We start from the raw sequence: 27092 nt of genomic DNA, 5'->3' as shown, positions 1-27092 counted from the left end.
TGCACAAATTTGAAAAGGGAACATTTTACAAGTGTATTCATAAACCTACAGAATGTTTCACAATGTCAGCGCCTAGAAGGGGCCTTAGAGACCATTATATGGACCGAAGAGTGAGGTGTAGGTAGGTGAAGTGAGTTGCCCAAGTCACTTGACTTGGGAGAGTCGGGACTAGCTCTCCCTGACTTCCCTACAGTCAGAGACAGATTTCCCTTCCCCAGAGCAAGGTAATCAATTATTTACTTGTTTGATGCAAACTTTAGACAGAATGTTCCTTGGGAAATAGGACCATTCATTAAATTATTCAACGAACACCTACTGTACTTGGCGGGAGCCAATTGTGGAGGCAGGGAAATAAGCGAATAACTCAACACGGGCTACCAGTGGATAATACAGGAAAAGCATTTAGCACGATGTATGGTCCACAGTAAGTGCTCAATAAACGGTGACTTCTCCAAAAGAATAATTCGAGTGAGATGGAAATAAGGGAAGAGATGGAGGCAAGGGTCAGATCATGACCAAACTCACATGAAACACTAAAAGGTTGGGATTTGCCCTAGAGCAAAGGAACGACACGATCAGATTTTAGGGAGGTCACTCTGGCACAGCTTTGGAGGATGAGTGTTAAGACGAGGAGTCCAGGTGAACAGATGAAAAGCTGAACTGCAACAGTGAAGCTAGAGATGGAGAGAGGTAGTTTAAGAAGTGCAATTTCAAGAGGGTGGGAGAGGTCAAGATAGGGGAAAGACAAGGTAGACCCTGGCCCAGGCCCTGGGGACAAGTATGGTGGCCTTTACCAAGACAGGGTCCCCGGCTACAACTTTATGGGAAAGAAAAAGAGGTCAATTTAGGGAAAGTTATTTGGGGATGCCTTAGGGACATCCAAAGGGGAGATGTCTCGGAGGCATTCGTACTTCCAGATTTATAATTCAGGAAAACGGTCTGAGCAGGAGGAACTAAATGGAGAACTCAGCCTTTAGCTGACAGCCAAAGCAGTGGGGGCTGGATAAAATGCAGCCACTCAACAAATATTCACACCCAGGCACTGTGAAAAGTGATAAACTTAAAGCAAAAAACAAGAAAGAGAAGGTCCTTGCCCTCAAAGAGGTTACGTTCTGGTGAGAGGAGCTAGAATATACACTCATACGTACTTACAGAAATAAAAGAACAATATTAGCTCCAAGCACAGAATTAAATCAGGATGTGGTGTGATCGCAACTGACTATGTACTTTCTTTGCCTTTGCCCAGGAAAGAACGTGAAGAGCAAAAAAGAGGGCTGAAGACCATGACCCACAGATGGCGCAGTGCCCAACACCAAGCATATCACACGGACCAGGACCTCTTGACGCCTCTTCTGCACTCTCATCTGGAGACAGAGCCCCCAAGAATAATCCTAGCATCTCATTATTCCATTCAGGAACTGTGATATGTAGTGAGCCCAGCACGAGGTGCCAGGTTTAGGGCAGTGAACAGGGCTGTCGAGGACCCTGCTCCTCAGAAAGCTCACATTCTAATAGGAGAAGACACACCCAGGCACACACACACTTAAATAAATTTAACTGCTAAGTGCTATGAAAGATATAAACAAGGGGCTAAGAAAAACAGTGAGGGATCTACTTTAGGTAGACTAGAAAGAAATCCCCTAGGAGGAAGCAGCATCTACAATGAGTCCCAGGGTTTGCCGCGGAAAGGATGGTGGTGTGGACGTTCTGAGCAGAGAGAACTGCGTGTGCATAGGCTTGGAGGAGGGAAAGAGCTTGACGTGTTTGAGAAAGCAAGTGACTGACGGTCAGCAAGGCCAGAGGACAGAGCTGGAGGAAAAGAAGTGATGACACTGGAAATCCAGAGTTGCATCGCTCAAGGCCCTGCCGGCTGCAATAAAACGTTTGCATCTTATTGGAAGCCACTGAAGGGTTTTTCAGACCAGGTACAGCCTGATCTGATTTCTGTCTTAAGGAATTTCTGGCCAGGAGAGGGCCTAAATATTGGGAGCTAGTTTTTTCTGATCATCTTTCTGAGCCTTGAGGTCACCCTGCAATCACACAGTGTGGCCATCCTTTATTCCGCCCACAATTAGGGTCAGGCCGCAAAGCAACTTCTCCTCCTTGGATCTCCTGCCTGGCCTAAGTGCTTCCCCCAAAGCCCCATAAACTTACTAAAGTGTTTCCAATAGACACTGCTAGAGTACTAGGAGAATGGACGCTTTTGTAAAAGAACACAAAATAATAAAACGAAACCACTCCCTCATTTCTGATGGAAATTCGCTTTCCCCTCCACTGCTTTCCATTAGTCCATGGCCTGAGCAATTGTCTCTGCTCTTTACCCTGTCTCCATTATTTTCCAAGAGGCCATGAACATGTGTACTGCTATGAACAATAACAAAGAACTATAAATTCTTATTGATCCCAGAAGCTCGGGAATTCTAAACAATAAAAATATGTCCTCTGACTGCTGCTCTCAAAAGAATATTTTGGAGGCACAGAAGAGGTTTGTTGAAATAACAAATGAGCTCTGGGGACACTCTGGGCCAAATGGAGGGCTCGGGTCACCAGGTATTGATGCAACAGGCAACTTCAGACACAAAGTTAGAAAGACCTCCCTGCCACCCTCTCCTGGGCTCACGTCTTCATTTCTCAGCCACATCTTGACTGTATCAAGCTGAGTTTCCTATGTAGCTTTCAGCCACTATTGTTTTTAGGAGCCAGCATTCTCAGCCTAAAGAGAAAGTCCCCTTTGTCCTCCATCTGTGATTTAATTTACATTCTCCTGAACGCTCCATTCACTTTGTTTTCAGGCTAAGAAGTCTCACAATTGTACCAGACCCTGAATTTGAATTTCCCTGTGTTTCTGCTGTTTGGAAATTTGCCTAGGTCAGTCACTGGACAGTCCTAGAATTCAGCTTAACCTTAGAGAAAATCTTTATTGTTCATGATTTCTCATAATACTTCTAACCTCTGTCATATATTTTCCCCTTGATTTCTACATTTTTGTGTCTTTCAAGATACATACGTGTGTGAGCGCACATACACACAGATGCATACGTAGCACCTTTCCTCTGATAACTGCCGAACTTTCCACTATCTTTTCCAACTGGATCGCATTCCTAAGGAGATGTCCCTCCTAGATTCCTCAGATTTCAGAGGGGTGCTCTTAGCTGCACTGCTTTCAGCCTTTCTCATTCAGATGCAGCCTTCCTGGCATTCCCCTGATCCTTCAATGCCCCACATGATTCATAAGACAATGTGCCCAACTGACTTACTATGCCTTTGCCTCTCTGTTCTCCCCTAGGAACTTCTTTTATATGCAAATGCATAAAATTTACTAGAAATGGGCAAAACTTGACCACAAAGTAATACGAATGTAAAGAAATACCAATTCCTAGTAAAAAAAAAAAAAGTATGTAGGGAATTAATGAAGAAAGAAACACTAGGGAAGAAATTGTTCTTTCTGTTCTTTGGACAATCTTGAGGAGAAAACAGATTACTGCTAGCAGAATATGGCTTACCTGAATGTATTATAAGCCACCATCTTCGTGTGCATGCAATCAGCAGCTGTAAACACCTGCTTGAGATCTCTGGATTGTGATTCTTCTTGTTTTATCTTTTGTAGGGCAAGTTCAATGTTGCTCATAAGAAACTGGAAAGGAGAAGAGAAAGGTATTTAAGATAGGGAGTCCAATCTTCCTGGTGGCCAGCAAAGAGACTTCATACTGTGAACCTTGACTTAGCTGGCTATGTCTTTCCATAGAGACCAACACAGAGAAGACATGACCAGATTTCTTCAGCTATGGCTCTAGGACAAGAAGCGACATTAGCACAGGGCCAGATCTGAGAGAAATGTACTTAAGGGACAGTGCGCCACAGGAATCAGAAAAGAACCACTACTCCGACCTCAGCCTCCTCCCTTTAACCCTTAGACATTGACCCAACATGTTGGGAGACCCTAATGGAGAGCATGGGGATTCAAAATTGAATAAATGGACCCCCATCTTCCCCAGATCTTTAGAGTGCGCCCCCAGAACTGTCAGCCACCAGGTGATACACGCACGGCAGTCCCCTTACACTCACTCTCCAGGCAGCCCCCAGTTCCTGTCTCCTACACTGTGATTTGGCTTCTGACTCTGTAAGAATACTTCTTATTCAGTCCACTAAAGCATAAGCTTGTAAATAACTACAGCAAAGAACTAGAAAAGGAGAAGACTAAATACAAAAAGAAAAACATTGATGGTAACTTAGAATAAAGTTCATCTCTGCCCCGGGAAGGGGGAGGCATTCCCTCCCTTTTTTGCATTTCCTTTAATCTGTTTCCATGATAGGATCTATTAGCTCTTTTGAAAAGACTCCTCAGACTGATATTAATCTTTCTCTGCTTAGAATGTCTTTGTTAAGGGTAGTTTTAAGATAATGCAGTTTTCACTTGGGATGCTGATACTAGATAATGTCCTACCCTGCTTTTATCTTTCTGAAAGGAGAAGAGCCCTTTATGTCTCATATATACATGAGATATATGTGTGCGTGTGTGTCTGTGTGTGTGTGTGTATTCATGCTATATATTTTTTATATTAAAGTACAGGTTTGCACTGTGTTTGCAAATGGAGCTCTAGTTACAATAGCTGTTGTAAATTGTACACCGACTGAGCTTGCTATGGGGCACACAGAGCTAAGCACTCAAAACATTTTCGCATCCAGTCTTCATAGTAACTCTCTGAAATAGGCACTGTTGGTACTCCCATTTTACAGATGTGGAAAACAAAGCTCAGGGAAGATACACGTCTAAGGCCCCTCAGCTTTTAAGGAGTCAGGTTTCCTAGCCAAGCCTGCTGGTCTCCAGGAATCTAACTGCGCTATTATTGAGTCTCTCACCTGACTTCAGTGCTTTTGAAGAGCTACCGGCTCTTGGTGTCACGCTAACCCAAGTTCCTAACGCTGCAAATGAAGAGATGGTGTGGCAGCCCCAGAGGGCACTGCCCAGGCCTGCCCTCAAGAGGGACCACGCAGAGAAGAGCACTGTTAGCGGACAGCCCCCAGCTGCTGCACCTTCGTGATCACTGCAGCGCTGCAGAGACCCCACGGAGGCCACACTCTCCCCAGACTCTTACCATCCAGTGACTGAGCAGAAAGGAGGCACCAGAGCTGGGCCATTCCTGCCTGACATGGGATTTCTCTGATAGCTAGTTTGCTCCAGGGCTCCCCATTGGTCTGGTGCAGACTTTCTCAGAGCTATGCTGTGTCTGAGGCTCTTCCCACCCCATTCTTCTTCCTTCCCTCTCCTTTCTCAGGGATCAGACCGACATCCCAGTCTCCCCACCTACTCCTGTTCCCTCCCCCTTTATCCTTCATACGCATTTCCCCCAAGACATCTCTCGCATGTCTAAGTCTGTCTTGGTATCTGCTTCTCAGAGGACCCAAACTGATCCGGGTAACGTGCTATACACAGTGAGACTGATCTTAGCAACTTACCCCGAGCATTTTACATATAAATGAAACGGAATTGGTACTATATCTATATAAATGGCACATAAATATTATTATTTTCAGGCAGACTTTTTAAATACATCATTTCTAGATAGATTCTTCAATAGTAGGCAATGGTTCTGAAATATACGTGTTTGCACACCAGACTAGTCCACACTTAAAAATCAAGATTTTGTCAACATGTTATTTTTACTGAACGGCACTGCCATAATGGAACTTTTAGTGATAGTACCCACGTGACATACTATTGCAAATGAAAAAACTCTTGGCGCTCACTGTTGCCAATTTGTCCTTGGATTCCCATTTAGGCCTCAGGTGGCTCCTGTTATGGGAAGCTGCAATCCCAGCAACTATCAGGTTCCCTTGGGGTTTCTGTTTGTTTAGGTCTTGGCCTTCTCTGCAGGCCTGTGCCAATTAACTGGGACAGCACAGTGTGTGGTACCAGATTGTCTTCCTTTCCGATCATTGCTGAATTTTTTTCTGAAAACATTGTTAGTGTCAGCAGAAAACCCAGGAAACTTGATTCAACCTTGGGCCTGCCTCCTGCCTGTGCCTGGCATCCATGATGCTGGGCAGTGGAAAACCCAGCATATAAACAGAGGAGACCAGGCCCTGGCCTCTGTGACGGGACCTGTGGCCAAGTCGTGCAGATCCATTATTCATGCCCACATGTGTGAAAGCACAATGTAAAACTGGTGGCGAGATGAAGAAGAAAAGGCCTGGAGTAAGAAAAACACAGACTGCAGAGTGCTGAGAGGTGAGTCAAGAATTATACCAAGTGAGTTCACCTTATCTGAATTCCTCTCCATGTAGTTTAAGGTATACACATCAGCACTGACCAAAAGAAATAGGTAGCCATTCACGTTCACTTTGGCTCCAACATATAGCTCCTCAGCCTTGATATATTCTGAGAGTTTACTTTTAAAGACTTCTTGTCCAGGCTTCTTAACACGAATTCTTTTTAAGAACATCCCACCAGTATTCCCTATAGAAAAAGAGAAAAAAAGTTAATGAGTAGGTCTTGTTCTTAAAAGAACCGTACAGGGCTTCCCTGGTGGCGCAGTGGTTAACAATCCGCCTGCCAATGCAGGGGACACGGGTTCGAGCCCTGGTCCGGGAAGATCCCACATGCCGTGGAGCAACTAAGCCCGTGCGCCACAACTACTGAGCCTGCGCTCTAGAGCCCGCGAGTCGCAACGACTGAGCCCGTGTGCCACAACTACTGAAGCCCGCACGCCTAGAGCCCGTGCTCTGCAACAAGAGAAGCCACAGCAATGAGAAGCCTGTGCATCGCAACGAAGAGTAGCCCCTGCTTGCTGCAACCAGAGAAAAACCCCACGTGCAGCAAGGAAGACCTAACGCAGCCAAAAATCAAACAAATTAAATAAATGACTTAAAAAAAAAAAGAACAGTACAACTTGCCTTTAGAGTTACTTCATGCTCAAACACAGACCATACAATTTAGCTGTGAACTTGTGAACTCATACTGTGTATAGTACTTAAGGGAAGAATGAGGCAGTGGGTGAAGAAATGAGACTTCCTAGATGAGTGTGTAAAGAAGAAAAGTGGCATGGCATTCCAGCCTTTTCTTTTCTCGCCCCAGTCCAAACACTTAAATAAACACTTAGCGAGGACTTGCTATATGCCCAGCAGCATCCTGGAAACTGGGACATCAGGAACATCTTTAGAGCCTGCCTGAACAGTACCAGGTAGAAAATTTCTCACCTGAGCTTATCTCCACCTATTTGTCCTTATACTTCTGGTGACATACAGATGAAATGTAAGACGCACTATTTCCGGAAAGGAGCTTACTTAATTATTTGAAGATTAACTACGGGAGTCCCCTGAACTCTTTTTTTCTACAGGCAAAATATATTTGCTTCTTTTAGCGATGCCTCATTTTTCTTACTTTCCAGAATTCTCACCATTTCCTCTGCTCTTTTCTGGGTATTATTTGGTTTTTGAGCTCTTGGAAAGCAGTGAGCAGAGTTGAATGTGGGACTCCATTACCTTCTAACCGAAAATGAACTGAAATCTTCAAAGCTGAGACCAGATGAGCTTTGGGGATCAGCTTCATCACACTCCTACCACTTGCAGAAACCAGGGGTGGTGGAAAGACATAGCCTTTGCAGCCAAACAGAGCTGGAGTCCCTCCTGGCTCTGTCACTTGCTTGCTGGATGATCTTTAGGAGTCATTTAACCTCTCTGAACCCCTCTGAGTTCTCATTGGTAAATGGGAATAATATTTGTGGGGGGCCATGAAAATGTACTTCTCAGATTGCCTGCTGTGGGGAACAAAGTTGAGAGAAGGCTCCAACTGCTATGTTCTGAAATCCATCCCCAGATTTGTGCCGAGGTCACGCTTCCCAGAGGCTGCTGCCAACACACGACTGAGCAAGGCAGGGATACTAAGGCAGGCCCATTCCTGCAAGATGGGAGCTCCTCCGACTGGTGACTTTGGCCCCAGGACTCCCAGTCAGCCTTGGCAAAACTTTCTCAGAGTTTCACTGCAGTCACCATTCCCTTTTCACCTTCCCCTTTTTCCCTTTCCTCTGTCCTTCACAGGAATCAGACATGCCCTGCAGTCTGATGGCTCTCCTGGCCTCTTCTGGCTCCTGCCACATTTTCCCTCACCAGCATTTCCCCTAATAAATCTCTTGTACATTTAATCTCATCTTGGGGTTTGCCTCTTGGAGGACCTGAACTAACACAAAACGTAACCTCATAAAGATCTTCTAAGTATAATAGTAGGTACTCAATCAGGACTGCTATTATTACCAGCAAGCTTATAGTTGACTGCCGTCACCCTTTCTGTTTTATGAATGCTGCAATTGGTTTGGCCATATCGTCCCCATTCTAGATGTAGAGAGTTGATTTTTTGACCTTCAAGAGCATGACTTTATATTCATCCCTCTTTGATTTCATATTCTAAGATTTGATTCATTATTCAAATCACCGTGGACCCTGACTTAGTTATACAAATTATTCATTATTCATTGGTGTGCTGAGTGGCTCATACCAGCTCATAAGGGCTGGTTGTTAAATTTTCAAGGGATTTTGCAAGCCAGTTGTTAAAACTGTTGGTTGCTTGAAATTGGCCATGGTTTGGGTACTTGCATCATGGAAATTGACAAACAGTACAAAATAGAGCTTTTAAAATTTTTTCAGAGAGCCGGTTAACCAGCACACCATTGATTATTCTTCTCAAACGTGTGTCTTTGGCACAGATAAAAATGTTGAACGTGTTGGGACAAAGAAGAGAACCCTACAGTTCCATAATTCGTTAAGTCAAAATCAATGGCTCTCTTCAGCAATGGCCATCCTATCAGTCTACTGCAGAGAGGCACTCCGTGGGCCCTGCAGCTGGAACCTTGGCAGCAGCCTCAACAGCCGGAGGGAAATAGACTCTGAAGATTAAATTTGTTAATCTGGGATTCTTGTCCTAGAACTAGACAAAAATTTCGTATGTGGTACTATCAAGAATACACAGTTCTTCTTGTCTTGCTAGCTGTGCATGGAACTGGTGGTAGCCAGACCATGATTTTGAAGCCGCTGGATTCCACAGAGGTGCCTCAGAAGCCACGGAGGAAGTAGGGAGAGTGTCCAAAAGGAGATGTCCCAAGTCCCCCAGTCCTGAGCCAACCAAAACTGTTCCTCTTTTATCATTTTATATGCCTGGGTTCGCATTTAAGAGATCTTTGTAAAATGAACTTTAGTGGTTAAAAAAAAAAATGAAAGCCACTCTCTTAGATCATCTAGGCTATAAAAATCAGACCACAGTCCCTTTCAACATGAAGAGACAGTTAATTATTCTGAGGAAACTGCTATGAGACGTATGTCTCTTACCTGAATTCCTCTCCATAGGTTCAAACACTGAAATTGTGTCATCACTGAGAAAATATGAAATAGCAAACGTCCCTTCCACATCGGCACATTTGTGTGTGATTAGTTTTGCAAAAAAACCGGAGTGTATTGCTTATGTTGCTGTAGCTAAATGGAAGAAAAACGAGGGTTATAGCATTATACAAGTAATCTTCCACATATTATGCGTGTAAAAAATCCTGCAAGAGGTATGCTATGTTTTTTTATTGAGATGTAATTGACATATAACATTATATTAGCTTCAGGTATACAACACAATGATCTGATATTTGTATATATTGTGAAATGATCACCACAATAAGTCTAGTTAATACCCGTCACCACACTTAGTCACAAAAATTTTTTTCTTGTCATGATAGCTTTTAAGATCTATTCTCTCAGCAACTTTGAAATACGAACTATAGTATTATTAACTATAGTCATCATGCTATACATTACAACCCCGTGACTTATTTATTTTATAACTGGAAGTTTGTACCTTTGACCCCCTTTACCCATTTCACCCACCTCCCATCCCCCAGGTGCGCTATGGTTTTAAGATAGTAGCATAAACTCTCAGAGGTTGAAAAAGTTCTACCATCTTCTTACTAAGGCTCTAAATCTATATGCAGAGGCATTTTCTCAGTTTATTAAAATATCTCTTATTCTTTTGATGTCCAGGGTAACACATTGGGAAAATGTACCCAAAACAGATGTCATAAACACACTGCTCAAACCATCTGCATTACATGGTTGTTCCCTACTCACGAGGCTGGTCAAAATCACAATCATGTCAGCAAAAGAAGCACAGCACCTGGGCCTCACTGCCTGAGTAGGCCAGAGGCTGCGCTCTGCTGGTGCCTAGAGCCACCTCCCCATTGCACTGCCCACTTTCTCATGCCCATTCCTCTTCTTTCTTCAAACCCCACATCGTCTCCTCGCTGAGTCACTCTCCCAGTTCCCCAGCAGCCCCCTAACTCCCTTCAAGGGAAAATTTACCTTTTCCCTTTCAAATGCTATATTAAACATGATAGACCTGACTTTCATAACACTTATCACCCGTATCATAAGTCACCATTACTTACAAGTCTGTTTTCTGAAAGCAAGGACTGCATCTTATTAATCATTGTCTAAGACAACATTTTTTACATTCTAAGTGCTCAAATATTTGTAGAAAGTTTTTATAAGATCCGTATAGATTGGAATTTGCACTTAGAATTCTGTGCGTGAATAGTCTAGAAGAATAAAGATGGGATCGAGTTCTAGAATCAGAAGTTCCCAAAATTGATTGCCTGGTCTTGGAAGAAATTTATTTATGGTCTGCCAGCAGAAGCATGTCTGTGGATATCAGCTAGTGAAAGGTGGACCTCATGACAAATACTGAACCCTTTGGGAGGTCTCCGATAATCAAAATCATTACCCCAAGGAGGCAGAGAGTAAAATAAACCATGTACTTCATCCCTTCCCTGTCACAACTCTAAGCAGAGAGGTCCTCACTTTCAGTCTCGTACGCTGAAATTCATTCTTTCCTTGTGATCACACTGATTTAAAAACAAACAAACAAGAACACTTATTTGTGATTTGCAGAGGCAGAAGGTGCTTTTCTCTGCTCCTTTCTTTGATTGTCCAGGGAAGGAGGGCTGAAAAAGCATGGTGCCATGATTCATAGCTTGAGGCCTCAAGTGAGATGGGAAGTAGCAATCTGGAAGGCTACCCCCAGGGCAGCCCTGGCAAAACAGCCAGATCTCCATAGCTGTTTTCTTAGTCCCTAGTTTCCCAGGCGTCAGGCAGACCTCATACAGCATAGGGGAGGAGGGCAGCTATACCTTCTCAACCATCTTCTCTGGTACATAATTGGATTTAAAAGTAACAAACAGATTTGGTAATCCCCTCTCATGAAAGACCCATACTTTTACAGATGCCTGAAATATCATTCAAACAACTGAATGAGGTCCAATGTCAGGCCAAATGAATACAACTGCAAATTTAGCTTCTTAGAACTTACATAAATGTATAAGAGTGTATGTTAAGTATGGATTTTTCATGTTTAATACGCCCTTTTTTTTTTAACCTAATTCTAGTGTTCTAGACAGCTTATCAATCAGGAATATAATCTACTCAAACAAAATCTTTAGACCAGTCATTCACAAACTTTGTCATGTATGAAAGTCACCTGGGAGCTTGTTAAATATACAGAATCCAGAGTCCTACCCCCAGAGGTATGGATTCAGTAGTTAGCTTGCAGCTCCAGAAACCTGCATTTTTAATAAGCTCCCCAGGAGATTCTGATGAAGTCATCCCCAGAGCACACTTTGAAAAACACTTGCAAGTAGCTTCAGACATTTGCTTGGCTAATAAGCTAGTCATCAAACTTTTCTAAACACTCTTTTTATCACAATATGCCCAGCACTCAAAAAAATTTTAGCATTTTCCCTGCTTCTGATCATACCACCTATACTGCTCAATCTGGCTTCCTGGGCCATTGATAGTCAGGTTCAAATACCTACACATACAGCTATTTGTCATGACTGCCAATGATACACTCTCTACTCAAGTCACACAGCCACTTCACTTAGTGCCCCACACTGTGCTTGTTTCTACTTCCAGGCCTTCGCTTGGTGTCATCCCCTCCCCCAGGGTACACCCTCATCCTGTCCTATGCCTGTCCAGAGTCCTGTCCATCCATTTGGGCCCCAATCAGTAGAGCTCTCTTTGACCATGGCTGCCCACCCAGCTGACCACCTATTCACGCCTCCTGCACCGACCATTATGCATGGCACCCAATTTAGCACTGTACAGACTTGTACTCTTGACTGGTTTTTTAAAATGTGTTTACTGAATACCGTTGTCTCAAAAGAAATGATAAATTCCTAGGTCCAGCCATGTCTTAACTTTTTCTACACACAGCCCAGAGTTATCTATAATCACTGTCTTGACTTCTTCTCCCATTCTCTCTTAAATCCATTTCCATTAGGTTAGCTCTACCTAAACTACCCTTGTCAAGGTCAACAATGATCTATCTCCACAATGCCAATTCCAATGGTTCATTTTTGCATCTAACTTGACCAATCAGCAGCAGTTGGTACAAATGATCACTCCTTCTTCCATGACATTCTTGCTTCACTTGGCTTCCAGGATCCTGTATTTTCTCTTGGTTTTGCTCCTACCTCCTTGCTTATTCCTTTTCAGTATCCTTTGCTGGTTCCTCTTCTTTTCCTCAATCTCTCTATTTGGGGTGTCCTGGGGATAATAAGGAGTAACTTGGTCATCCACTTCTCTGTGTATATTCACTCCTTTGGTGATCTCCTCTAGTCTCAGGCTTTAAATACTACCTACATGCTGATGATTTCCAAAGTTCTATCTCTAGCTCAGACCTCTCTCCCGGAACCCAGACTCATATATCCAATGGCCAACTTAACATCTCTACTTGACATCTGACATCTCAAACTTAACTTGTTCCAAAACTGAACTTCTGCTCTTGCCCCAAACCTACTCTAACTTTAGTCTTTCCCGTCTCACTACATGGCAACTCCATCTTTCTAGTTGGAGAAATCTTGGGAGTCATCTGTATCTCCTCTCTTCTTTCACACCTCATATCCAATCTGCCAGGAAATCCTATTGGCACAACCTTCAAAATATTTCCAGAATCTGCTATATCTCATCATTTTCATGGTACTCGCCCTCATGAAGCCATCATAACTTTTCTCTTGGACTACTGCAGTAGCCTCTTAACTGTTCTTTACTTCCACCATTGCCCTTCTACAGTCTTTGCTCAACACTGCATCTGCAGTCATTCTTTTAATATGTAAATCAGATCAAGTCACTCTTCTTCTGCTCAAATCTCCCAATGAGTCGCCTTATCACTTGAAGTCAAAAGAATCCTGACAATGGTCTGCAAGGCCCTATGTTATCTGATCGCCCATGACTTCTCTTAATCTGTCTACTCTGCCCATTACTCATCTGTTCTATCCTTGTCAGCCTCCTGCCTGTTCCTTGTGCATCCCAAGCCTGCTCCTTGCTCAGGGTCTTTACACTGACTGTTCCTTCTGCCTAGAACATGTTTCCTCTCCTCAGTAAAGTCCATTCAGACCACACCGCTTAAAATTGAAACCAGGGGTGCTCTTCAGGCCCACATTCCAAGTCCCCTTTATTCTTTTCATAGCTACCTTCTTTATTTTTTCCATGGCACTTTAAGACCTTCTATATACTACAGAATGTACTTATGTATTTCCTTAATTGTTTACTATCTGCCTCCCCAGCTAGAATGTAAGTTCTATGAGGGCAGGGCTTTGTATCTGTTTTGTTCACTGATGTGTCCCAAGATCAGTGCTCGGCACATAGTGGGTACTCAGTAAATATTTGCTGACTAAGAAAATGAATGGCTCACCCAGGGCTACATACCTGCTGAGGACCTTAAAGATAGCTATAGCTATAGTCTTATGGTTAGAAGAGACATGAAGGCTTATTATTATTGATGGGGAAAACTTGTTTAAAGAGGAAAAAAAAATGACTGATGGAGACAACAGATGAACAATATCTGAAACAAGTCAGAGATTAAGATTAAACCGTGAATTTTTAGATGTTATATGATTATGAATAGCACAAGTCTGGGATAATAGCCTTCCTGGTAGGAAGTCATCCGTCTCTTCTAACCATCATTAAGAACTAAAAGGGTGAATGTTCATTCTATTTACTCACTTATTCATCATTCGTCCTCTTACGGACAAAATACCTATTGAACCCCAAGTACATAGCCAACACTGTTCTAACTCTAAGAGAAGCAATAAAGCCAGTCCCTGCCCTCAAGGAGCGCTTGGTCTCGATATAAACAAGTAATTGCCACACACTGTGATAAGTACAGATTCTGGGGCAAGAAAGGTGAACTCTAGGAGTCAGACTTCCCTGTGTTCAAATCCTACCTCAACTAAAAATTAGCTGTATGAGCTTGGGCAAATCGTATAGCCTCTCTGAGCCTCAATTTCCTCATGTGAAGAATGGGTACAATAATATTACCAACTTTATGAGGTTGTTTTGAGGATTAAATGAGATCAAGTATTGTAGTTAGCATACCATAACCATAAACTGCTTTTTATTAGTAATATTATTATTGTTAGAGGTATGATCAGCAGAGTATTGTGAGCACACAGAGAACAAAGTACCTAATTCAGCCAGGTGCAGTGAGAAAGATATTCTTCTGGTTTTCCCAAGTCAGACTAGAAAATCTGCCCAGCAGGCCACCACAGTGAATTTTTACCCAGACAAAAAAAGTCTTCATTCCATCAAAAACCTCATACGCTTTAACTTGAAACTATCTCCTCCAATGACTCACAGTAGATCACCATTAACCTCATACAACAATAAGCAGCCAGTACATTTTTAATAGCAATATATATATAATCAATATATGTCATGTACTATTGCACGTCTCAATTCACGGTTTATTTATTTGCATTAAGAAACTGTTCTTTGTATGCTTTGTGAGATCATCTTCCTTAGGTTCTCACGGTTTTAAAACCTTGGGTTATTCAAACTCATGTATAAGTCTCCAGCTGAATGTGCCAGTTTCTATGGAAACAAGGTCACTGTGTGGGAGGAGCTTGAGGGAAGTGTATTCCTGGCACAGAACAAGCAGTGGACAGAAAGAAAAGAAATTAGACCCATTCGTGCCTGTACCACCATCCTCTGGCCACAACAGCATGACAAGAACGTGGAATGCTGTCTACAGGCAGTGCTCTGTGGGCAAGTTGACATGGTGCAGACAGAAAGAGAGACTAAGGCAACTACCCACAAGGAACTCTTTTCCCCCTGGATTCCAGAAGTAACACACTGGATCGTGTTTCATCCTGTTTACTTATAAGAAAAATTCTCTCTCCTTTTACAATAGGGACATTCTTTCTGCCCACCTCCTTTGGTGGCTGCCCTTCAAAACAGCAGTTAGTGAAAAGTATCCATCAAAAGTCCCGCCCTCGAACTTCACTGTAAACACTGTTACCTATAAGGGAGGATGGAGTATGAGTTGGTGTCCCTCTTATATGATCGAAATCAGTGGTTCTCAGACCCTGGTGCCCATCACCAGAACCCCCTGGAAGTCTTGTTAAAACACAGTACCAGGCCCCACGCACAGAGATTGGGCCTCGATAGGTCTGGGGTGAAGCACGGGAATCTGTATTTCTAACCAGTGTGGAGGCCACACCTTGAGTAGCATCAACTCTGAAACTTAAAAACAAAACTCCCAAGTCCTTACAAATAAAAGATTATTTCTTAAAAGACAAAGGACATCGTGTCAGGGCAAAGGCAGCCTTTTAGACATTCTACACAATTCGTAACATATTTTCACCACGTTTACAGTTAGAGCAAAACTATTCTCTCCACCTCAAAATATTCTACAACGGTATCTGATGCCATTAAATTTTATCAAATTCAGGGTGCTGTCTTGTTCTTCTCCTCCTCCTGCTCTTACTCCATGTTCCCTTTATCATTTTTCTCCACAGGTTCTCCTGACCCACTATTTCCCTCATGCCAGGACTTCGGTGTTTAGCCCGCATCCTATTCAAGCATCTGCAACATTTCCCCACCACTCTTCCCCCCTGACTTCTTTCTCCAGGGCCTCCATTCTCTGAAGAAGCAAAAAGTAGCCATGGGCAGTGCTCACAGCTATATACATGACTCAGAGGCAGATTTTTCCTCATATATATTAGGAACACTTCTGAAAGTCCACCTTTTGAAATCATATTCCACCACACGAGCAAGCTATGGTTACTGAACTCAACCAAATCTCTCAAATTAAAACCACGTTAGTTGCCAAATAACATGCTAAAAAACACTTACAAATCACTGAAGCACTACAGCTTATGGGCCAAATACAGCCAGTCACCTGTTTTGGTATGGCCTATGAGCAAAGAATGATTTTTATATTTTTAAATGATTGAAAACAATCGAAAGAATAATATTTTGTGATATGTAAAAATCATATGAAATTCAAATGTCAGTGTCCATAAACAGTTTTATCAGAGTGTAGTTACATATTGTCTGTGGCTGTTTTCATGCTACAATGACAGAGCTAAGTGATTGTGACAGAGGCCGCATGGTCTGCAAAGCAGAAAATATTTGCTACCTGACCCTTTAAGAAAAAGTTTGCTGACCCCTACTCTATACCATTTCTTAGGGACCATCTTGAGGAGATATATATATGGAAAGGCATATATATACACATATACATGGAAAGGCAATATAGATTGTGGATAATATGGCTTTAGTAGCTTCCAGATGACACGTTAAAATAACCACTCAACGTGAGGGTGTGGAGAAAAGGGAACCCCTTGTGCACTGTTGGTGGGGATGTAAATTGGTACAGTCACTGTGGAGAACAGTATGGAGGGTCCTCAAAAAACTAAAAATAGAACTACCATATCATCCAGCAATTTCACTTTTGGATATATATGCAAAGGAAATGAAATCACTGTCCCAAAAAGATATCTGCACCCCCATGTTCAATGCAGTATTATTTGCAATAGCTGAAAGAGAGAAACAATCTAAGTGTCTACTGACAGATGAACGGATAAATAAAAGCATATATATATATGTGTGTGTGTGTGCGTGTGTGTGTGTGTGTGTATACATATATCTATATTTATATAAGATACATACACACAATGAAATATTATTCAGCCATAGAAAAGAAAGAAATCCTGACATCTGCGACGGCATGGATGGACCTTGAGGATATTATGCTAAGTAAAATAAGTCAGACAGAGAAAGACAAATACTGCATGATCTCACTTATATATAGATTATGTAGAATCTACAAAAAACAAATTCATAGAAACAGAGATCAGACTGGTGATTGCCAGAGGTGTGCGGAGCAGGGGAGAATTGGGTGAAGGTGACCAAAAGGTACTAACTTCCAGTTATAAGATAAATAAGTTCTGGGAACATAACATACAACATGATGACTAGAGTTAGTGCTAATGTATATTTGTAAGTTTCTGAGAGAGTAAATCTTAAAAGTTCTCATCACAAGAAAAAAAACTGTAACTATGTGAGAATGATGAATGTTAACTAATCTTATTGTGATGATCATTTTTCAATACATACATATATCAAATCATTATGTTGCGTGCCTTAAACTTATACAATGTTATATGTCAATTATTTCTCGAAAAGCTGGAAAAAAATAAAATAACCACTGAAGTAAGAACCTGTTAATACTTACATATTAATCAACTTCGTTAAAAAGGTATAACAACATGTCCCTGGACTTGAAATCAGACAAATTAAGTGTCATCTGTTTTGTCATGAGGACAATATTATAAACCCTGAACACATTTGGGAAAGATCAGACTAAAACAGTGGTTCCCTCAAGCACCTGTCATTTTCCATGACGTTCCTCTGCTGAGGTGTGGGCACGAGGCCTCTGCAGGAGCAGAGAGAATCCTCTTCAGAACCAAAGCCGGTGTAACGTGGAAATTTCCTTTCTATATTTGGAGGAGGTGGGGCCTTGCATGAAATCGAGGTAAAGTTCTCTATAACAAAACAAAGGCAGATGAAACATCAATATTTTTTTTTTGCCCTGATTATGGCTGTTTTGAAAGGTTTGTTATGTTTTCAAGATGAACATGGAGATCTTTGTAGACTATTTTAAACTCTTTCAAACAAAACACAGCAAAATCCTGGGAGGGTAGGTTTCAATCGTGTTTACAAAAACCACAAAACTCACTCAATAGTTGCCATTGGTTCAAAAGGAAGAAAAAAAAAGAGACTGTGTCGAACAAGTAAACATTTATCTTTTGTCGTCGCATCCCCATTTCAGAATATTTTTTGTTCTTCCCTGAGTTTTCCAATGATAGGAAAATTCAAACTTGGAACTTTATGCCACCCATGCCATGTTTTAACCTGTAATGTAGCCCTGTCTTATCTTTAGTCAACAGTCACTAATCATATTCCTTTCCAAACAGGACTGACTCCTAAGTGTTTTGCTTTACCTTCCCCATCTGATGTCCCCTCCTCTTGTGCCCACTTTTTAAACCCTCTCCCCCTTTCTTCCAACTCAGCTCCAGGCCATGACACTTCACTGTCTAGATCAAAAACAGAAACAAAACTTCTTCTCACCAACCACCACTCCAGGGTGCTTCTGTTATTGCCCAAGTAAAGACTGCAATCGTACTGAAATGTGATGAAGCAAAAATAAATAAATAAATAAATAAATAAGGACTAAAACCAAAACCAAACAAACGAACAAAACCTTTAAAACAGCCACTGCCTACTCTCAAAGGGAGTTGTAAGTGGTAAATACTGTTGACTTTCTTTATTCGTTTGTCATCTGTGAAGGAGAGACATATTTATAATAGCCTAGGAGCTGTTGGTACTCATTTGTGAGGCTGTACAGTCTCTGAGAAGCAAGTGTGTTCTCCAAAGCAAATAATACATTGACTCAACACATCCCAGTCACCTGAGTTTGTCACACCACAAATGGACAAGAAGATGTCAGGGTCTTTCTTAAAACAAAACAAAACAAAGCAACAAAACGAAACCACCCATGGAATCTAATTTCTACCTCTTCCCCAAGGTTGACTATCCCATAGGCGTTTCCATTAGTGCGTGAAAGGAGGTTCACATAAGCAAAGATTTCCATTGTCAGAGTTCTAATAGAAGGAAGAGTACAGATTTAGTGCATACCTCTCGCATCAATTTGTCATCCAAGGCAACCTAACTCTTAAAATTGAGGGAGGTTTTTTTTGTACTGATTGATCAAAAGGCTAAGGGTTTGAGGCTGTTTCTAACTCAGATTTGAAAACATTTTCAACTTTCACATTTACTTAGACTTCCTAACAGCCTTTGTGTGAAATCTCTTCAAGCATAATCCCCAAAAGAGTATTGTTCCATCCTAACAGAAACTGCTTACAGAAGACATATTGGCAAAGAGAATGCCATCAAATCTTTCTCACTGGCTCAGTGAAAGGGGGCAGCCAGACTGCCGGTACGGAAGTGACTGGTGAGCCTCTCCTATTGCTATTTTTGTGGCAATTAAAGAGAAGCTTTGGTAATAAAGAGGAAAGTTCAAATCTTGGAATTAGGCAGAATTACAGTAGACCCTTTCATTGCTAATTGTTACATGAAACACACTACTCACTAACTGGTACCTTCATTTTAGGAAAAGGACCATAGGGATTGCAGGGAGAGCTCTACATGATTATTAGAAAATTGGGGCATGATTGGTTTCTTCTAACAGGGGACATCCGCATACAACTCTATATACTAATCTACGCAGCCTAACCAAAAGAGGACACATATTGAATCTCACAGTAATTAAGAATGCATTCTACACCTCCCCCCAAAATTACAGGTTTTATAACACAGTGTTGTTTTCTCAACTACATAATTTTTGCCACAGATTTAAGTAACAAAAGAATCAATTTAGAGCTTTCCTCTGCACCCACAGTGCCATCTAGTGTATAAATGCTGAGAACTGTTCCACTCCACCATGTCTGACTTTTTTAACAACCCAGTCTTTTTGGATACCCTGACTGAAGATCTCATTTTTCTGGGTAATTGCGTATATTCACAAAGGTTTGAACTCGCACCTGAATAACTTTCTGTCTTTGGTTTTCCATCACCCCAGCATCCTGCATGTTTCAGGTGTTAAAAAAATATTTAATGAAAAAGTATACCTTTTTTTTTTACAAAGCATCTTCCCAAATATCTCCTTAAACTGACACTCTGATGGATCCTGAGACACATCTGTCTTTCAAATAGTCTGATTCCTCTTATTCCAAAAGACTTGTAAAAACATATATATTGAATGTTCATCCACACTGACCAGATTGCAACAAATTTACCGAGAGGTGATAGATTTTTTTAAAGGATATGTCTTAATGCTCCTTCACAGTGATTTACGATTCATCATCTCATTTGGAAACGATTCTGGAAAGAGCTTTCATCGAAGTTCATCTCTGATGTACTAGTAACCCAGATATGGACCCAGGTTTAAAGCTTATATAATTTGGGAGAAGCTCTTTAAGACTAAAAATGTCAAATAATTAAGACAAAATTAGGCCCAGGGCCTTGGAGTGGGGCCCCTGCAAAGAAAGAACCCTAAAGCTTAAGCTTCACTAACTGCAAGGTAAATCCACCTCTGCTTGTACCCAATACCCAGGTCAAATGATTTTGGTGGGACGTTCATTTTTGGGTCAAATAATTAGTGAATCACATAATTTTCTAGCTCTAGCTAGAAAACCCTTAGAAATCATCTAATCCACAACCCTCTTCACTTCATAGGAGAGGTTAAAAAAAAAAAGGTGAAATTGTTAGCTCTATCAAAGCCACGTGGAGAGACTAGAAGCAAATTCTACCTCTGTCGCTGCACCTTGGGATGGCTAATTTGCTCAAATGATCATTAGACTCTCATCTTGGATGCCTGCTGCTTCTAACACCAAGACTTCAGAGGCGGCCATAAACAACTCCACAAAATTAAAGGTGCTTTAAGTTTTTTGCTTATCCTTAATGTTGGTATAGCCTAATAAGCATTCGAGAGCAATGCGAATGAATGGTCTTATTACTAGTTTGGCTGTCCCAACCACTAAGAATCGATAATAAGAAAGTCCTCTTATAGACAAAGAAATAATAACCCAAGGCAGGAATTCTAGGTAAGAACAGTTTACATTCAAATCCCTGTCTCTTCAGTGAAAGAAACACCTGCTAGAGCCCCTGGAGCCTTTTCCAACCTTCAGGCTACAGGAAAGTCCGACAGGCCTCCATCTGCCAGTCCGTGTTCATGCACATGAAATAATGAGGGAGTGACAAGCTCCCGCCCCGGCAGACAAGCCAGGGCCAGCGGGATGGCCGAGCTGCCTAGTGGGGGACTCACACTGGACTGTTTTGTGGAAGAAGTTGCCTTCTCTTTAGAATCCTTAAATACACAAAACAATCTCATCTTTTTAGGAGTCAGATTGGGTTTCATGCAGGGGTTACATATATCTCTTGGAATTCTATCAAGCCCTCTGCTTCCACATAATAGAAAGCTTACTCGTGCACAACTCTTGGGACTGTGGCCAACTCCATCTCTTAGTCTGTCTGCCATTTTTTCTCCCCCAAAATATGTTGGGGCAGCATTAGGTAAGAGAAGGTACTGAAGCACCCAGGCTGTATACTGCATTAGAAATTTCCCCCTGGCTTCCTAGGTCCCTAGCTGTGTCATTGGCAGTTGTCAGCTCCTTCCTGTGGAGACCACAATTACTGACAAGGAAGGAAATGTGACCACAGTTATTGCCAGGACTTTGTCCTGGTTTGGGCTTCAAGGATACCAAAATATAATGTATAAAACTTGGTCAGTCTCATGAATTTTTACAACCAGATAAGTTACAAAAAAATTAAAATGTCAGAAGTAACTGTATCTAAGTAACATTAAGTCTATTAATTTAATGTTACCAAAAGTCAGGAAAAGCAAATGTAAAGATTATCAGAGAATATTGATTCACTCCCCTCCACCCTGAATCATGGATATAATTTCCAGTCATTAGTTACATTAAGTACACTGCTGTTACTCAAGAAATGTTGTGTAATAATAGTGTCTGTTAAATGGGGTATTTTAACATATGTTATGAGAAATATAAAAAGTCAGCATGACTATAAAATGCATCATAATTTTGCATTTGCATAATTTTCTGTTTAAATGCATAATGCTCACGTTATATTAGCTTTAAAGGCACAAATGACTTTTTTAACGTATTACAGTAAGTCTATAGAGTGAGCAAAAGAAGTGAGCAGAAAGAAATTAAGCACTAGGGCTCAACTGAAATGGACCATAGGGCATTTGAAGCTGATAAACGCCGAGGATGGCTAGATTTGGAGCGCACCGGTGGATTTACTCTGCCTCTGAAAGTTCCCCGCAAACCCGTTAAAAGACTAACAGTGTCCCGTGTCTCTCCAGCATTAACGTTCATTTTCCCAAACGCGACCTTTATATTCTCAAAATCAAGCTGACAGACAAACATCAACCGAATGTTGGACTTGCTATTTAAGGGATCATATGATGTTTTGAACCTTTATCCCGTCCTTTAAATTAAGGCAATCTTTCAGTAGGACACAGGTAAATGTCTTCAGTGACTCATTTCATATATATATCATTTTTAAAAATTTTCCAAGTCTACACTGAAGACTTGCTGATTCTGAACAGGCACTTACATTTATTAAAAAGCAAACTATCCTTCCCAAATATCTAAGGGTCACTAGCAGCTTCTCTACAGCAGCCACTACCTGCACATTCCTGGCAGCTTCTTGTCCTCAGTCCCTAAAACAAATATGCTCAACTGTGTCCACTAAATAGGACTAATTTTAGAAAATAATATAAGAGGCCACCAATTTGGCTCCATTTTGACTAATCTGGCACGCAGATGCTGTGGAACAAGCTCCCTTAATGCACAGAGGAGGGAAATTGAAATTCTTTTTTATTCCAGCCCCTTTGTATGCTGTGTGCCTTCTCCCATAATATAAAGATTCCCAGGAGGCCAGGAATACGACACAGTGGGGACAGCAAGACACATAAGGTGGGCCTCGTCTCATTCTAAAGACAAAGCACCTTGTCTTTTAGGAAGCTGTGGTTGCTTCTGGCTTCCAACTCATCGCTCAGGAAGTGAGCTCATAGGAATACTCCAAGGTTCAGAGAGGGGTAAACATCCCCCATCAGAGCTCCAAACCCCAGTCTGGGAGGTTGGCAACTTCCACCACCCCACTTCGCCAAGCACCGGTAGGTACCTGGAGCCTGGGGTAGAGGGCCCAGGTGGGGGAAGAGCTGGCCGGCAGGTTTAACAAATGGAGGGGCTTGTTTTTCAGGTTTCACCTCAGATCCTCCACCTGCTTCTGTGACTCTTATAACACCGTGTAACATGCAGTAGGTCTCTGCTCCCCTTCAAGCCTAGAAACTCCTTACACAACTCTGCAGCTCCTCTGTCTACTGCAATGACCTGCATGTGGTAGGTGCTTAATAAATCACTGGTTTTCATTCTGAACTGCGCTAACCTGATCTGAATGGAATGGATATCTAAGAAGAGAGAAGCTGGAAGCCTGGCTAAGCCTCACCAGGAAAGGTAGAGCAGATTGGCACAATTCCCCAGAGAGCTCAAATAAGTATATCCTCTGTGGTAAGCAAGAATTCAGTGAAAAGAAAAGTGTTTGGATTTCCATTTCAGTTGCTTAACCAAAGCATTGCCTCCATACTCTAGTGAGGCAGGGGGCTATACGGGCAAATGGAAGCCTTTGGCATCAGGCAGACAAGTTCAAGTCTTGGCTCACCCTTTACTTGCTGCATGACCTTCGACAAGTAAGCCCCTTGTACGCCATAGTTTCTTCACCTCTAAAATGGGGATAATGAGCCTACCTTTCTAGAATTGTTGTTAGGAATAAATAAGACAACAGATGCCCAGCAGTTAGCAAATGCTCAATAAACGGTAGCTATTATGAGCTTAGAATTTGAAACTCAAAAGTCAGATCAAGCCTAACTAGGGAACAAAGACTCTAAGTTTTAAATATTATTTTCTAACTGACAGATGTATCACTTACCAATTCCATATTTAGTCTTACAATAAGTCTTCATGAATTCATCACAGTCACAAAGGAGCACTTTCCTTCCCCACACATTGATGGCGGTTCCTATGGACAGGTCATTATCTTTGTAAAACTCTTGGTCTACTTTTCCTAGCTAATTAAAACAGAGGAACGTGACATTGACACCACAGACCCCCCAAAGACATTGGCATCCACCCCCAAAGGGAAAAAGAAATTTAAAAGAATCAATTATATCATTCATAACCAAAATGTTTAAATCAAATCAAAAGATAACCGCTCAATATTAACATTTTAAAACATTCTTTTAGCAATGCAGTGCTACCAAATGGCAGTGCAATGCATATATTTATACATGCACTTAAGCATGTTTATTATTGATAAACAGCACTGCAACACATACATTTATATACTCATCGATTTCATTCACAATCAATCTCCCAGAAGCAGAACACGTAGCTCACCCCACATTCCAGGTTCCAGGGAAGTCACACTGGAAACAGTAATAAAACGTGACTTACCTTGTATTTATCCAACAGGCAGCCATACACTCGGTTCTCTGACAAGCCACCATCTACATTGAGAACTGTCCGGTCTGTTATCTGGCTTGGTTGATAGACTCCAGGGGGGCCATGCTGGAAGATGAAAATCAAATCAAGACGTAGTGGATGGCCCCTAAGCACAAACATGCTCCTGTTGAGGGACTCAAGCGGGAAGAGGCACCGTATGGTTCTTCTCTGCCATCCCGAGGAAGACAGGACACAGACTCCAGCCACCTTTCCCCATGCTTCCCCACCCGCTGAAGGCTGGTCTACACTCTCCCCCTCCTTCAAGGCCCTGATAAAGTCCCATCTTTCCCCCTGACCTCTCCCATCCTACTGGCCTGTCCCCAATTCAAACTTCCGTAGCACCGACCTCAGGGTTAAACCACTTTTTGTTGCTCTCTAATCACTTCATCGGCAGAGTCATCTTTAAACTCCAAAACGCCCTGATGGAGAAACCCTGCCTTGCCTTCTTTACTTGCTTAGCACCCTGCCTGATCCTGAGCAAGGACGCACTCGTTGGCAATGGAGTGCAGTCAGCCTCTAACAGAAACTGTGGCCCGGAGCAAGCCAAGGAGGGCACTCCTCAGTTCCACCCGCACTGGAGGTGGTCCAGGCAGGAAATATCTGAACTAACTTATAGAAATTGATAGTGATCCGTTTATCCCATACACATGAGAAATCTGAATCATGCCAGATCCGTGTGATATAAAATGTTTAAGTTTCAATGTGTGAACTTATGATGTGTGGGGTGTCAGTAAGCCACGTAACAAAGAAACAACAGTATGTTTAGATGCAAACTCTCTCTTCGCTGCTTCCTAGCTACAGGACAGGGGGCCAGGCATTTATCTTCTCAGAACTTCAGTTGTGTCATCTAACCGCAACAACAGTACTTACTCCTTGCTTTCTCAAAGGATGCTGTGAGTGTCAAGGGAACACCCACTGCTACTGTATCTCTCCTGAGAATGGAAGCTCCACAAAGCAGGATTTTATCCATTTTCTTTCTCACTGTAACCCCAGAGCTGGCACACAGCTGACACTTCCTAAGTATTTGTTGAATGAACGAATAAATGAAGCAAGTGATGTCAAGGAACACTGCAAATGTCAGGTATGTCATTATTATTTTATATTTAGCCTATTTTTCAAAGCCATTCTAAAAACAGGCTTCCCTGGCACCTCCTGGCCACCTGCTGTGCATACGCCCAGAGTTCACTCTGGGACAAATCCTGCCCCCGCCCCAAGAAGCAACACAGCAGGACTTCTGGCAGGAGACTCAGAGAATCTGGAAGAGCCTCCTGTGATAAGCAAACAACCAGTGGTTGTTTGCATCAGAAATGAGCATTACAGTAATCTTTTCAGTAGCACTAAGAATTAAGTTTCAAAATACTTTATCCAAATAAGAAATAAAATATAACATAGAGCTGTGAATAAGCCTTGATACTTTCACGTGTCCTATAGGTCCTTAGATAATGCTTTTTACTATATTATCTCATTCAGTCTTTACAGTTATCTCAGGAGGGAAGCCTAGTTAACTGCACTTTAGAGATAGGGAAATATGCTCAGAGAGGTTAATGACTTGCCCAAGGTCACATAGCTGTTAAGTGGCAGACTCACAATTCTAACCCAGGTCTTCTGTCTCTGTGCCATTTCTGCTGCACCCAGGTTACATTAGCTCTCAAATGGCCATAAACATGTGTAGAAATCACTTGCACAACTCTTTTTTAATAGTAAAAATGCAAAAGCTCTCATTGTTGCTAACCAGTGGCTAGTTGCTGACTGGTGGCTACTCTCAGAAGAGTCACTCCTGTGTGTGTGTGTGTGTGTGTGTGTGTGTGTGCTTGTGTGTGTGTGTGTATTCACAACCCAGACCAATACAATGGGATCTCCTCAGTAGGCTACAGAGGCCAGAGGCCAGTGCCCTGCCCAAGGCCACGAGCAATTCTTTTACTAGAGAGTCATTTCCCTTCATAAGACTCATAGTGAACTCAATGATGAATAGGTAGTTCTCTTGCATTTGACATTTTTCCTTTACTTGCCTCAAGCCCTGAATATTCCAACTCCAATTTGTCATATCCTCTGTATTACTTTCATAGATGTACATTAATAGAGGGCACAAAGTGAAAGTTTTCTAAACACTTGCACTAATACATGGTGACTTGTCATCACACAGTCATAACACATGACATTCCAGACAGTGAGTGACTAGAGTCTTCAGCCCACAAGCAAACTCGGAAAGCAGTCCATTGCTCACCTTAGGTACCTTTCTCCTCTGGAGGAACAATGACGTAGCATCTCTTCCTGAGTTATGTGGCAATACTCCTTTGATTTCGATGGTATCATCAGACAGAAAGTAATGCAGGATGAGTTCTCTATGGTCCCCAAACACTGAGCCTGAGTCGTCCCACAGGCAGAAGAAACGCAAAACCTTCCTATCATACTCAAGGAACTGTTTCAGAGCGTCGAAGGACTGATAGGGACGTAAGGGCTCCATGCAGTCTAGCTTCTGCCAATGGAGAAAAGGTTAATGAGAGTGGAAGTTTTTCCATAGTTGCTTCTGGGATGCAAGCAATCAAAGAATATAAACGTATCTTTTCTATAGACTATTCAGTGACATTTTTTAAAATTTCAACTAACAACATACATGATATGCATATATAACCA

The 27092-nt window shown here is 42.0% G+C and overlaps 1 protein-coding gene across 1 annotated transcript in view; it reads right to left on the bottom strand.

The window, feature by feature from the left end:
- EFHC2 (EF-hand domain containing 2) overlaps positions 1 to 27092 on the bottom strand; it is a 194578-nt gene that overhangs the window by 80769 nt on the left and 86717 nt on the right. The window contains 8 exon segments of the mRNA XM_060002095.1: positions 3504 to 3634; positions 6261 to 6457; positions 9319 to 9433; positions 9435 to 9462; positions 17699 to 17855; positions 23887 to 24025; positions 24411 to 24524; positions 26683 to 26934. Of these exon segments, the coding sequence (XP_059858078.1) occupies positions 3504 to 3634; positions 6261 to 6457; positions 9319 to 9433; positions 9435 to 9462; positions 17699 to 17855; positions 23887 to 24025; positions 24411 to 24524; positions 26683 to 26934 (1133 nt within the window).

The sequence above is a fragment of the Delphinus delphis genome, chromosome X, assembly GCF_949987515.2.
Source record: "Delphinus delphis chromosome X, mDelDel1.2, whole genome shotgun sequence".
NCBI lineage: Eukaryota > Metazoa > Chordata > Mammalia > Artiodactyla > Delphinidae > Delphinus > Delphinus delphis.
This window is presented reverse-complemented; position numbering and strand designations above follow the sequence as displayed.